At 55.6% G+C, this 14,256-nt stretch overlaps 1 protein-coding gene across 1 annotated transcript in view; it reads right to left on the minus strand.

The window, feature by feature from the left end:
• Positions 1-5,082: 5,082 nt before the first annotated feature.
• The window catches only part of Anks6 (ankyrin repeat and sterile alpha motif domain containing 6), a 46,950-nt gene continuing 37,776 nt past the window's right edge, over positions 5,083-14,256 (minus strand). The window contains exons 15-16 of the mRNA XM_077797929.1: positions 8,947-9,043; positions 5,083-5,587 (exon numbers count right to left, since the gene is read on the minus strand). Of these exons, the coding sequence (XP_077654055.1) occupies positions 5,538-5,587; positions 8,947-9,043 (147 nt within the window). The 3' untranslated portion in view covers positions 5,083-5,537. The remainder of the gene's footprint in view (positions 5,588-8,946; positions 9,044-14,256) is intronic.

Below are 14,256 nucleotides of genomic sequence, written 5' to 3' on the forward strand. Positions count from 1 at the left end.
CCCAGCCTCCCCTCTGTGCTTGCAAAGCCTGACAAGGGGTGGGGGATGGGCATTTTTCTTCCATTTTAGCTCAGATTTCCTGAGTGACTTGTCCACATTTCTTGGGATGCGAGGGCTGATGAATGAGGAGTTCCTGACGGACTTTGTCCAGATAGGACCACGGACATCGGGTGAATGACAAAGAATCTCCAGATTGCTGTGGGATGACGTCGCTGCTGGAGGATGATGTTAATTCTGCTGTTTACAGAAATAAGTCCAGTGTGAGGGGAGGCTTTTTGGTGTTTCAAACCAGATGGTATTTCCTGCCTCCATCAGCCTTGGCGCTTGGTTCCCATGGCAACCCTCAAGTTCCACCTACTGCAACTTCCCTGTTCTTTAAGCTTCTTCCTCTTCCACCACCCCATCGGGGTCCCTCGAGAAGAGCACCCCTAAGTGACAAGGGCCAGCACTTCACAGTCTCCCATCTCCCAAGCTCCCGACCCCTCAGCCCTCAGCCGTGCCAGCAGCCTCTGCGGTCACAACGGGGCCTCGGGGACAGGGCAAGCTGCTCTCAGCCCTCAGTGGTGTCCGCAGGACCCAAAGCCATGTTAGGACTCAGGACCTCACGTGGGGTCCACTACACCAGGATGAATAGGGATCTCCTTCCCCTGCAGACCGTCCACTCTGCTCAGGATTGCTTCACGGTGAGCAATCCGTAGGGTCCCTGGACCTAGATCAATACAGGGCATCTTCAGGCAAGTTACTTGCCTTCTCTGTGCTTTACTTTCCTCCTCCATAAAATGGGTGGTAACAATGGAACCTCTGGATGGATTAGAAAATTGAATAAATATGCATGTGACACCAGGGGAAACACTAACAGAGTGGCAGAGACCAGAGAAGCTTGACTGAGGCTCAGTTCCACCCTAACTATTCATGTAACCCTCTGTGGAGGGGCGACTGCATCGGAGCGCCCACATGCATGAAAGTACTGGTTCTCACCCTGCTGTGGTACGTGCCCGGCTCCCCTGGGGCCTTGGAGGGCCTGCACTTCTTACGAATGCCCTGGGCATGCCAAAGCTGACTATCCACCGATCATACATTGAGTGGCAAGGCTGCAGCTAGGAGAACACGGAGCAGGTGTGTGTGTGTGTGTGTGTGTGTGTGTGTGTGTGTGTGTGTGTGTGTGTGTGGCTGCAGCTAGGAGAACACAGAGCAGGTGTGTGTGTGTGTGTGTGTGTGTGTGTGTGTGTGTGTGTGTGGCTGGGGATGGAGCCCAGGCCTCACACCGGCCAGGCAAGCGCTCTACCACTGAGCTCCATCCCCAGCCCTTTCTGTGTTTTGGGGCAGGGTCTCAGGCTGGCCTCCCACTTTGGATCCTCCTGCCTCTGGTTCCTGAGTGGTTGGGATTGCAGGCCTGAGCCCCCACACAGGGCTCCCAGCGAGGGTCATGAATGATTCATCTTGCAGAGAGCCATCAGGAGGAAGCTCAAGAAGCTTAGTGGCCCCACGGGGAGCCCATTTGGAGGATTTTTCCAGGTGTGAGGTCTCTGTCAGAAGGGCCCCTCTGTCCCCCAGCCGGCACATTCTGGCAGGCAGACTGGGCTCTGGTGAAAGGTGAGCCTGATTATGGGATCTCAACATAAAAATGTCCCTGTTACACTCTACATGACAAAAGACCCTCGCTGATCAGGGCCTGTGCAATTCTTTAAAAGTAAAACTGAAATTTATTCAAAAATAACTGGTGTGACTCAGATCTACTAAGTGACCTGTGGAAGTGCATGATAGCTCCAACACCGGCCTGTCCTCTGCTCCCCTTGCCTGACCCCACCCAACTCTTGCTTTCTTTGCTCTGCTTTTCTTTATATAATAATGTGGTTCATGGAATGAATCAGGTGCACTAAGTAGCGTTAGACAGGTCACTCAACTTCCCTGGGTCTCACTTTCCCCCTCTGTGCACTGGGTGGCACCAATGGTACCTCAGACATCGGAATTAAAGGAGTGCAGACTTGGGGAAGGACAGCAGCCTGGTCTGACTCCCCTGACTGCCACTCACTCTGGGACGGTCAGTGTGGTGTGCGGAGTCACACCATTCTGATAACAAGGAGTTCCTACGACCTGGCCCCGATGGCACAGTGAGAGAAAAAAAGAGTCAGGACTTCAGAGGGCCCAGGAAGCTGAGCCGTGTGGCTAGTCCCACACCAGCCCGTGGAGCACAAGGTGGGGACTTGGCTTTACCTGCTGGGGCCTCTCCTGCGCCTTGATGGTGGCCCACTGCTGAGGATGGCTGCATCCCTGGGTGTCAACTCCCGGACAGGTCCCTCCAACTCAGGTCCTTGACCTCAGCCCCTGGTGAGGACTCGGGTCAGCCTGGCCCTCTGGCTCCCAAAGCCATCCGCAGCCCCCACTGCCAGGTCCCTCTGCACTGCAGGGTCCCCCTCCAGGAACACGGCCTCAGCTTGTGGCACCCTCACCACAAGTGGGCCCTTGGAAGGGCCCCCGAGGGGATCAGCCTGCAGCCTAGGGATTGGCCTGAGGTCGGACCTCAGCGGAAGAGGACCAGCAGGACGGCGCTTCGGGAAAGGAGCAAGGGCAGGGCCAGGGGTGCAGACAGCGCAGCCATCCCCTGAGCGTGGAACTGTCTGCCCTCCGTCCGCCCGGGTCCCTGCCATGGCCGCTGCTGAAAACTCTCCTCCGCCCGAGAGGTTGCCATTGCGAGAAAGTGGAGACAGTTATTCTGAGAGCAGCAAGTGGGCGAAGGAGCAGCTCGGCTCCACAGCCCAGAGAGACAGGCGGCCTGCAGAAGGGGCCAGAGGGCACAGGGCACGGGCGGACCCAAAGCCCCAGAGACCTTCCATCCCAAAGGGCCCGTCCCTCACTAGACCCGGGGCCACCGCATTCAGGGCTCTTGTGAAGCATTAACCGGGGACACTGACTTGAGACCAGAGGGGGCACTGGACAGGAAGGAGAGGACCACCGAGAACAGGCACAAGCCCTTCCACTGACGAGTTAGGTGAGCAAGGCTGAGGGTGCAAGGCTGGCCATGTCCTCCGGTGACCTTCCAGGTCTGCTCTACTGTGGTGACACCCCTGGGACACGAAGTTTCATGATCACTGTGACGTCTACAGTAAGAAGCTTTCAGTTCATCCCTGCTGTTGTCCAGTCATCACCGTTATCTAATTCTAGAATTTTCTTTACCCTCAAGGAAACGCGCACATTAGCAGTCACTCCCCATTCTCCTGGCCCTCAGCTGGTGACAGCCTGCGTCTGCTTTCTACCTTGGAGGAGTCTCCTATTCTGCATATCCCACATCAATGGAGTCACATAATATGAAGATCTTTGTGGCTGACCTCTTCTGCTTAGGTTCTCAAGGTTCATCCAGGCTGTGGCATGTGACCAGTGTTTCATCCCTTTTTTTTTTTTTTTTCAGTAGTAGACGGACACAATATCTTTATTTATTTATTTTATGTTGTGGTGAGGATTGAACCCAGTGCATCCCACATTCTAGGCAGGACTCTACCACTGAGCTACAGCCCCAGCCCCTATATCATTCGTTTTTTTTTTTTTTTTTGGGGGGCTAAATAATGCTCCATTCTGTAGACAGACCACCTGTTTGTCCATTCATCCATTGATGGATAGGAGTTGTCTGCACCTTTTGCTGACTGTGAACTGTGCCATCAACATTCACAGACAAGTCCTTGTTTGCATACCGATTTGCATGTCTTTGCAGCATACACTGGAGAGGGGAGCTGCTGGCTTCTGTTTAACTTATTGAAGAACCACTCCCCTTCCCATGACAGCTTTTCTACAGTCAAGAGGTTGGACGGGACCTCAACATTCACCCAGAAGTGCTTCTCTGACTTCAACTTCACACATCTGTGAAACTGAAACTCCCGTCACTGCCCCCTGCCCCTGCCCCTGCCCAACAAGAAAGGTCATCAGGATCAAGGCCTTAGGCCACCCTTGTACTCAGTGTCAGGAAAGGTGTCAGGAAAGCTCACCGCCGCCCTCACTCCACCTGCAGTGGTGTGTGGAGCCGCTTGCCTGCTCCACTCCTCGCCCACATCTCCTGCTTCCTCTCGGGCCACCCTGGCCTAGGCTCCTGGACTCTGGCACCACCTGGGGGACGCCTCCCGCCAGCAGCTCTGGTCCTTGGAGTGTTCTTGGGCAGCTGGCCTCTTGCCCACAGCCTCCCAGTTCCCTTGCTCTGACCTCTGGGGCCCAGGGCCCCACGCCCCCTCCCCCAGACCCCACCCTGCTTTCCTGATGCTCCTCGGGGCTGGGCACATTAGGAGTACTGAGACCCACGAAGACTCGGTGAACTTGGAGGGGAGACTCGCACTCAAACCAAAGTGTCCCTTGTTAGCTGTGCTTGTCCTGGGTGAGGCTGGTGGCTCTCAGTGTCCTCTGGAGCCTCAAATTGAAAAGAGGGGAGCTGTAAGTCACAGGGGGTTCCTGTGAGGACCAGGCACGGCGGTTCCCAGCAGCTCCTGGCCACCCGGGGGCTGGCTCCCTAACAGCTACTGCTGGGAGAACTCTTGAGCCGCGTTTATACCTCTCACGTGCACAAAGGCGGAAGACAAGCCACCCTTATTTAACATTCACAGTTTGGCAGAGGAAAACCTTTCAAAATCCTACATGGAAATAACAATATAATAAGAAACGTTTGACATGAGGAAGATGGGAACCTATTCTAGCCCCCCCCACCCCAATGGCATTCTGGCCCTGTGTCCATCAGCCCTGGTGAGAAGGCTCCTGAGGTCCAACAGGATATGGGCACCTGTGGCCTCAGGAAGCCAGCCCAGCTGGGGGGCGAGGGTCACCTGAAGACACTGGCGTCCTGTGCTCACCCTGCGGGTTCTTCACCTATTTCCCCTCTGTCATCCCCAAGCTCTGTGGCCCACCATCCATTTGGCCTCTCAGCCGAGGAGCTGAAGGGAAGGTGGGCCAAAGTCCACTCTTAAGAGGAGCAGAGCACCTTGAGGCCAGCAGGGGGCCCGGTGAGCCCTCAAGAAACACCATCAAGTGCAGAACTCTCAAGGGCCGGGGACCACCCCCCACTCACCTGGGAGGAGCTCACCGCCCGAGCCAGGCCTGTGGAATGGGTGTCAACTTTATTAGGGAAACACCAGGTCTCTTTACAGGTCGAGCAGGACCCGAGGGTTAATAAGACACGATTAACTTGCTTCGAATGCACAAGGGTGGCCACGGGAGGCTGCTCCACCTTCTGCAGATGTCACCTTCATCTGGCCTGCAGAGTCTTTTCAGGAAGGGCCCCTCCGGTGGCGCTTACTTGGGTGCACAGCTCAGGGTGGATGTCCACAGCCGTCCAGCTGTGGGCCCGGCCTACACCATGTCTTCAGGTGTCTCTACGGCAGGAGCAATCATGAGGTTCCCTCTCTGCCTGCTGGATCGGCTCCGATGACTGGGCCAGCCTTCCTTCTTTCTGTCCACCTTGCCAGGAATCCCAGTGACATAGGCACCAGCCGGAGGGCAGGGATCCACCGGACAACTCTCCACTCCTTGGGGCTCTGATGCCAGCAGAGCCATCAAAGCTGCTGCTACCTCTTGCTGGAGGTTGCTTCCTCTGGTCTCACCCACCCAGCTACGGCTGTATAGGGACAGGTGGGAGGGAAGAAAGGGGTCAGGGGGAAGGAGGGAGAGGAGGAGAGGAAGAGAGAAGAAGGAAGATGAAAATGTGCAACCATCTTGGAGCTTCCTCGTGTCTGCACAGCTCCCGCGTGAAAAGGGTTTTCTCACCTTCTCTGATTCCCAGCCCCCTGGGGACAGCCTAGACCCTGGTAACCAAAATGCAAACTGAGACTCAATGAGATGGAGAAAAATGCCTGAATAGCCAATGAGAAATGGCTGAGCCAAGCCAGGGCTAGGTCTGCCTCTGCATCAGTTCTTCCCAGAATAATGCTTTGCTTCTACATGTACCAAAGGACTGAAAATCAGAAAGACAAATACCTCACTTACCCCGCTCCCTGACAATACGTCACCCACACAGGTGTCTGCCGTCTGTGCAGCACTGTCCCTGGCTTAGGATGCCAATTCCCCTCCCTGCCTGCTGCTGTGCCCAGAACTGCCCTACAGGACCAGCTCCAGCTCCCGGCCCAGGGCCTGCCCAGGTCGAGCTTGGGCCCTTCAGAGAGGGCTGTCTTTGTGCCATGAACTGCAAACACCATTGTCACTCGGCTCCTGTGAGGGCCCTAACAGTTCTGCTCCTGCGCTTGGCTCCTCTCAAGCACTGCAGCTCTCTGAGGGCCGAGAGGAGTCTTCCTCTATGGATCCAGAGCACGAGCCTAGGGCTGGCCCAGGGTAGATGCTCAGTTAACTTCCTGTGAATGAATGGCAAGGCCAACTTCCTGCAGGACCTGAAGTGGCGGGAGCCTTCCTCTGGCCAGCAGGGCCTCAGACACCCAGCACCTGCCAGCAGGACGCGCTCCACTCTAGGGGAGACCCTAGGACAGAAGCCCTCTGAGCAGGGCCCCCACTTGCTCAAAGGCAGGAGACTCCCTCACCCTGGTGTCCCACCACCACAGGCCACATCTGTGGAGAGGAGAGGTGGTTCCCAGGGACCCCGACCTGGCTGAGGCCCTGCGTGCCCAGGGCTTCCCCAGTGCTGCCCAAGGGTACCTGGAGAAGCGTGGAGAAGGCCATGAGCTAGTGACCTGTTGGAGGCCTAGTATGCTGCAGGCAGAGCAGCTGCACTTGAACCCCACCTGCTGGGGCACACGCACGTCCCCTTCATCTCTCTTCACAAAGAACCCACTGACATCCCGCCACGCTGATGCCCCAAGGAGCATACTTTGGGAAACACTGGTGAAGGTCCCGGGGAGGGGAACAGCCTCCTGGAGGCGGCTGGACCACTGTGAGGGAGGAGGGCCCAGACAGGGGGACCGGGGTCTCTCCCCACCAGGACACAAACCGTCTGGGAGGAAAACCTTGAGTCCAGTGGCGCCGACGAGACACGAGCCACCCGGAGCCTCAACTTCCATGTGCTGGGGGGTGGGGGGTGGCCAGCCCTGCTCTGTCCAGGGTCAGCAGATCAGGGCGAGGTGTGCCTCTGAGAAGGTGACCCAGCTGCACTCCTGTGCTTCACAGGTGCTCCACCAAACTCACCTGAGTGACTCTGCATCAGTACGTGGGTGACAGAAAAGAAGTCCCACAGCAAGAGGAGCTGCGAGGCCTCAAGGCACGTCACTGTGGGTAAACAGCCCTGGGCCTGCGGTGACCCTGAAGACGCCAGCCAGTCACCAGTGTGTCTAGTCTGAGAGTCTACAGGAGTGAGGGGGAGGCCCGCCAGGTCCTCCTTCTACAGCAGGTGACAAGAGCAGCTTCCTTCCTTCTGAATCTGCATCCCCATGTTCAGAAGGGGTTTGAACAAGGCCACCTCTGGGGTGGCAGTGAGGACAAATGACAATGCAGAGAAGCTTGGGCACACGACAGGTCTCAATAAGCATGTCCCCCTTACAGGACCCTCCATACAGCTGTCTGAGTGGCTGAAACAAGATGTTTTGTCTTCGTTCCCATGGAAAGGGGGCTTCTGAGGTGGGGGCTGAGGACACTCGGCAGATGGTCAGGCAGAGGGGAGAATCACGAGGCTCTGGGCAGTGTGGTGACAAATGCCTCCAAAAGACAGCATGGGGGGTTGGGCTGTGAGGGCCAGAGGAGGGACAGGTGACAGATGGCCTGGCACAGCTCATGGTAAGCATCAGAACTCTGTGAACCAAGTACTTTATGCACTGGGGTCTGAGCTCTGGCCCAGAGGCCAAATGACCTGTCCCTGCCATACTAGGCCAGGGCATAGCTGGGTGTGATCCTGACCCTGAGCCCTAGCACAAGCTCTTTCCTCTCTACCTGCTTCCTGGAAAGCCGGGGCCCAGCGTTGAGAGGCCTCCTGCCTGTCAAGATCCGCCAGGGTGGAAGGCCCTGGCTGGTCTCTGCATACCTGGCACCTGGCGTATAATCTAGTGACTGGATTTTTGTAGTCAAAATATGACATGGTAGAAAAACACGTGAGCCAATCCACTTTTGGGAAACAGCATTAACAGGGTGTAGAAGAAATTTCAGATTCTTCACACCTTTGCCTAGAAAATTGGAGTCCCAAAGCCCCTCCACAAGGTGACACCTCCATCTCCTGTCTCTATGTGCAAGTGGACTGTCCTGTGTGACGCAGGCGGCCAGGTGCATCCCAAGCCTGTCCTGGCCAAGGCCAGACAAGGAGGGATGGGCACCAAGCCTCCTCCCCACCCAGGAGCGCTGCCTCTGTGCTGGAGAATCTGCGCTGGACGTGGACCTCTGAATGCCCGTGGCATGCTGTCGCCAGGGAGAGCAGGGACACTCCATGCACAGGGACCCCAGCAGCAGCAGGAGTGGCTCTGTGGGCGTGAGGGTGTCGAGAAAGGCGTCCCTTAGGAAGGACGAGGTGGAGGCTCTAATGCCCACTTCCCAGAGCCCAGTGCTGCCGGGAAGCCATTGGAGCTATGTCCCCCAGCCTCCTCTGCATGCCAGTGGGACCATGTGCTGACCAGGGCCAGGGGAATGAGCAGGAATGACCAAGGCAGGGGCACGCAGGCTGTGCCATCTGCCTGTCACCACCATCCCAGTCCCTCTGTGGCAGCCAGAAGCAGGGCCTCTGCTCCCAGGGATGGCAGGGCACCAATGAAAGGAGCTGGGTCTCTGAGCCACCAAGTGAAGCCTCGTGCCTACAGAAGCACACAACTGGACGGTCCCTTTCTCACAGGACAGTAGATGTGTGTGGGGGAAGCTCTCACAGCAAGGGGCATCCTGACCAGTGAGCAGGGGCCGGGGAGGGACGTCTCACAGAGGGAGAGAGGGGACAGGGCTCAGTGGAGACAGGGCAGCTGCTGGAAGCAGGGCCCTGGCCTCGTGCAGGGGTCCCAGGGCACAGAGGGCTCACGGCACTGCCAGGGCAAGGAGCGACAGGGAGTGTGAGTCACGTACAGGGGCTGCTGCCGGGGGCCCTGGTGTTGCTGGCGCTGCTCTCAAAGGAAGAGTGGAAGTTGTGAATGGTCTCCTGCAAGATCTGCCTCTCGCGTCCCTGTGGAGGGGATGGAAACAGACACGTTAACTCTTTTAACCAAGGATTCAGTGACACAGTGTGGCTAATGCTCCGCTCATACCTGAAAAGCCCCCGGGGCGTCTTGGGGGACATAAATTACCTAATTAAGAGAGTCCCACGCTGAGTAAAAAACAGGCCAAGCCAGGCTCTCCCCGCGCCACTTCCCCGCTGCCAGGGCTGGAGAGAACCCAGGGTGCAGGGGTCCTTAGCCCCCAACAAGGCTGGGTAGGGCCAGCTTGTCTGGGGGGTTGTCTCCCTGCCTGTCTCTGTGTCTTTCCAGAGAGTTCGACGGCAGCACTACCACAGTCTCCTACCCCCAGGAAACAGATGTGGACGCTTCTAGTTAAGTCCACTGAACTCCAGGACAAGAGGCAGCAGGAGCCAGAGGTGGAGAAGGTTCACATCCCACCTCTCCCATTACTACCCGGTGACCCTGAGCAGGACACCCCATCCCTCTGGACCTTGGTTTCCCCATTTATAAAATGGGACCCTATCAGTGACCCAGATGGGTGCTATGGACGTGGGACCTGTGTGGGCTGAGGAGACAGGCAGGTCCTGCCCCTGGAAGGCAGCAGGGTGGAGTCAGCATAGATTTCTAAGTCAACAAATAAATATGGTGGAAACACAAAGCAAATTAAAAATGTATGATCTCAGCTGAGAGTAAAAAGGCAAAATAAATTTTAAAGTCCACAGAATGAGCCCAGACTTTAAACTTGGAATGGATCCATCACAGTTACTCTACTCCTCGGTATATACCCAAAGGACTTCAAATCGGCACACTACAGTGACGCAGCCATACCAATGTTTACAGCAGCTCAATTCACGAGAGCTAAGCTATGGGACCAACCTAGGAACCCTTCAACAGATAAATGGATAAATAAAATGGGGTACAAATACACAATGGAGTATTTGTGAAATTATGCCATTTGCAAGTAAATGGATGGAACTGGAAACTATCATGCTAAGTGAAATAAGCCAATCCCCAAAAAACAAAGGCTGAATGTTTTCTCTGACTCGAGGATGCTGACTCACAGTAGGTGGGGTGTGAAAGATGGGAATGAGAAAGACAGCAGAATAAACTGGACATAACTTTCCTATGCTTATATACGAATACATGACCAGTGTAAATCCACATCATGTGCAACCACAGAAATGGGAAGTTATACTCCATGTATGTATGATGTGTCAAAGCACACTCTACTGTCACGTACAACTAAAAAGAATAAACAAAAAAGACAAAATGTGTATTAAGAATTATAATGCATACCACTGTCGTATATTTAAAGAAATAAAATCAATTTTTAAAAAAGACAAAATTACAAAACTCAAAAAAAAAAACCAATTTTTTTTAAAAATTTCATTCTGTTTTTTGGTGGAGGGTACCATGGATTGAACTCAGGGGCACTCAACCACTGAGCCACATCCCCAGCCCTATTTTGTATTTTATTTAGAGACAGAGTGTCACTGAGTTGCTTAGCACTTCGCCATTGCTGAGGCTGGCTTTGAACTCGCCGTCCTCCTTCCTCAGCCTCCCGAGCTGCTGGGATTACAGGCGTGTGCCACTGCATCTGGCTTTTTTTTTTTTTTTTATACCCTCCCCACAGCCTAGAGGGCCCCCTCTCCAGACCCCTGTGCAGGGACCTGTTGTGGTGGCCGGGCCTCCCACGCCCCTGGGAGGGCGGCAAGCTTCTGCCCATGTGCCCTGATCCTGGCAGATCACCTTCAATAAGCTGATAAAGGTGCCAGGATTCCAGCCACAGACATCTGCAGGCTGCAGGGCGCCGTGGGCAGGCCTGGAATCCCCACCCACCAGTGACGCACAGTGGCACCCAGACCCGCCCCTGTTCCACTGAATATCTGCAAAATGGGGTGAGCGCAACCTCCGGGGAGACTATGAAGTGCCACCTGAGATCATGAACAGGGCTGGGAAGCAGGGACAGCGAGAGCTTCATTATTCGCCACCTGAGCCATAACTGCTGAGAAATGAGGTCAGGGCGAGACGGGTTCCCTGCCCACTGCCTCCTGACCCCAGGAGGGAGCTGTAGATAATAAAGACCATAATCACTCCGCGTCCAAGGCCAACCCAAGACGATCGGATAACTTCCCTTTAAAAAAAATCCCTGATTCCAAAGGCCCTGCCTGAAAATTCTCAAAAGGAAAATAAAACAAACCCCCCTCCCAAACGAAGGCCATTAAATATAGAAAAAAGGATTCAATCAACCTAGTACTTAAAGAAATGCAAATGAAAACGAGGTACCTTGTTGAGTTTGTCAAATTTATAATGATTGAAAACAAACTGCCGTTCTCAATGCTGGTGGGACTGCAGGAGAGCCCACCCCCACACCACGGCCAGGGGCTTTCTGGAAAGAAGTTCAGGGAGAAGTGCACACAGCGAGGCTCTCAGGCTCAGGGATCTGTTCTAAGGCTACTCCAGGGAGATCTTCAGAAAGTCTTATGCCCAGAGCTGTCCCCTGCAGCACTATTTCTACAAAGTTTGGGTATTTACATACCCAATCAGGAAGGATTTTTGAAAACAAAATCAATTTGAGTGCATCCAGGCAAATACATTAAAGAGATCAGTGACACGGGTAGCTGCGTAGATTTCTTGTTAAAGAAAGAAGGGTGTAAAATTGAAGATCCCAATTTATCTCAGTCACATTAAAATAAAAAAAGAATCTGGCACAAAACCCTGCAGAGGGATCTGAAGCTCAGGGCTCCCCCGGCACCCTCTGGCCCACTTGCTCTCTGTGCTCCAACTGTTCTGTGAGTTCCTCGAAGGTGCCACACCCTCCCACCACAGGGCCTTTGCACAGGTGCTCCTCAGCCTGGTCTGCTCTGCCCTTGGGCCCCATAGGGCTCTAGCTCCTCTTTCAGGTCTCAGCCTCTGCTCTCTCCTCAGAATGTCTCCCCAGCCTCCGCCTTCCCAGTCCCCACAGAGTCGAGAGCTCCCACAGCAATGAACGCTCTCCTTTGTGTGCCTGCGGTAGCTATGGCAGGGCTGTGTGCACACATGGGCAGACACAAACTGTTTCCAATCCTGGCCTGTGTGACCCTGGGCAAGTTCCTCCATCTCTCTGTGCTTTGATTTCCAAAGCTGCTTTGGAACCAGCCTCAGCAGCTTCCATGGCCTCACGTGAGTGAGTGTGCCCTGGGCCCCGGGCACGGCACCACACTACTCCTGCAGTTCTGCTCTCAACAGACCCGGGCCAGGCAGGGCTCTTTCCCCGAATAAATCCATGCTCCAAAACTTCCGTGCCTGGCTGACCGCCCCCTGTGAGCCACCTGGGGTTCAGGTGGCTGGCTGATGCACTTCCTGACAGCAGAGAGCTGCCCACCTGCAGCAACCTCTGCACTGCCTCACCTTCCTCTGGCCTCCCCATCCAGGAGTGGAGCAGAAACCGACGGGTCTGAAGTCGGCTCACTGCCCATCTCTGACCCTTGGCCTTCCTACCTGTAAAGTGAGCTGTCCGGGCCCAGGTGAGGACTGCTCAGAAGAGAAAGAACAAACAGTCAAAGAGGAACACCCCTCTGGGTGCTGGGTGTGATCCCAGCGGCTGGGGAGGCTGAAGCAGGAGGATCTCGAGTTCAGAGCCAGCCTCTGCAACTTAGTGAGGCCCTAAGCAACTCGGCAAGAGCCTGTCTCTAAATAAAATATAAAAAAGGGCTGGGGATGTGGCTCAGTGGTTAAGCACCCCTGGGCTCAATCCCTGGTACCAAACAGAAGGCACAGCCCCAGCCTTGCGAATGCCCGAGTGAGTTCACTAGATCACCCTCAAGGGTCACCCCATCACCTGCAGGCAGGTCACAATAACAACAGTCACAACCACGGCAGCCCGGGTAGGGCTGGGAGGGAGCAGAAAGGGTGGCAGCCAGAGGCCAGAGACAGGTGCAGGCTCTGTCCTCCACTGGCCACTGGCACACGAGTGGGCAGCACCCAGCCCTGCCCAGATGGCGCTTCACCAGGGGACACAGGGTGGGGGGAGGTGGGGGGGTGGGCTGGGCGCTATGGCGAGGGCCGCTGAGGACGCGAGTGATCTGTACAGGATAAAGGGCTACATGAAGATTCACCTGCAGCCAGGGCAGGACGTCCCTTCAATGTTTCCTGCTTAATCCAGCAAAACACGGAAAGAACCATCACGCTCTCTGCCCCGACCTAGAGCAGGGAGCACAGCCCCAGGACAACGGGGAGGGAAAGGCAGAAAGGCACGAGGCAGAGATGTCCACGGCGGCACACGGAGGCCGGCAAAGCCGCAGCCACGGCCCTGCCGTCCCACAGGCAGGCAGCTGGCAGGGCGAGCGTGGGAAAGCCACTGTGAGCAGCGACTCACTGGGAGGGGACAGGCCACGGCCAGGAGCCCAGCAGCACCCACATGGATGTTCACAAAGGAGCGGGATCCACCCTTTTGGTCTTGAGTTTGGGGCCCCTTTGTTTTGGGTTTCTGTGGGCCTCTGGTCGGGGTGTGGGGGCGCCACTGATCCTCAGCTTTAAAGGGGATGAGACAGAAACTTGAGGGGGATCGATATCAACAGCCGTGATGGACAGCTCTGTGTGCCAGGCGTCCTGCTGGGCTTTCTGGTTGTCGTGACAACCCCATCACGCCTGTCCTATGGACCCCGAGAGATGGGGACAGTGAGGCTCAGAGCCGAGTGTGCTCAGAGCAGGATTCCAGGCCAGGTCAGGCGGGCTCAGGACTGTGTGAGCCCAGGCTCCCCTGAACTGCTCCCGAGGCCACACCTGCTCCTGGGGGCGGAAGTCACCTAAGGGAATATCAGTATTTAGGGGGGTGGGCACCAGGGACTGAACTCAGGGGCACTCGACCACTGAGCCACATCCCAGCCCTGTCTTCTATTTTATTTAGAGGCAGGCTCTCACTGAGTTGCTTAGTGCCTCTCCATTGCTGAGGCTGGCTTTGAACTTGCGATCCTCCTGCCTCAGCCTCCTCGGCTCCTGGAATTACAGGCGTGCACCACTGGGCTGGTTACTCAAGGGAATGTTTTAGCTGAATCTGAGGAGCAACAACCTCACAGGTAGGAAAGGGAGGAGGCCACCCTGGGAGATTGGGGACTTGTGCAAGTGGGGCCAGCCTCCGTCAGATATGCCAGGGGAGCCAAAATGAGACCAAGAAGGTCCCAGGAAGCCCTCTGAAGCCCCCGGAAGCCTGGAACAAGAGAGAAATGAGACTGGGAACAAT

Source organism: Urocitellus parryii, chromosome 4 (genome assembly GCF_045843805.1).
Source record: "Urocitellus parryii isolate mUroPar1 chromosome 4, mUroPar1.hap1, whole genome shotgun sequence".
NCBI lineage: Eukaryota > Metazoa > Chordata > Mammalia > Rodentia > Sciuridae > Urocitellus > Urocitellus parryii.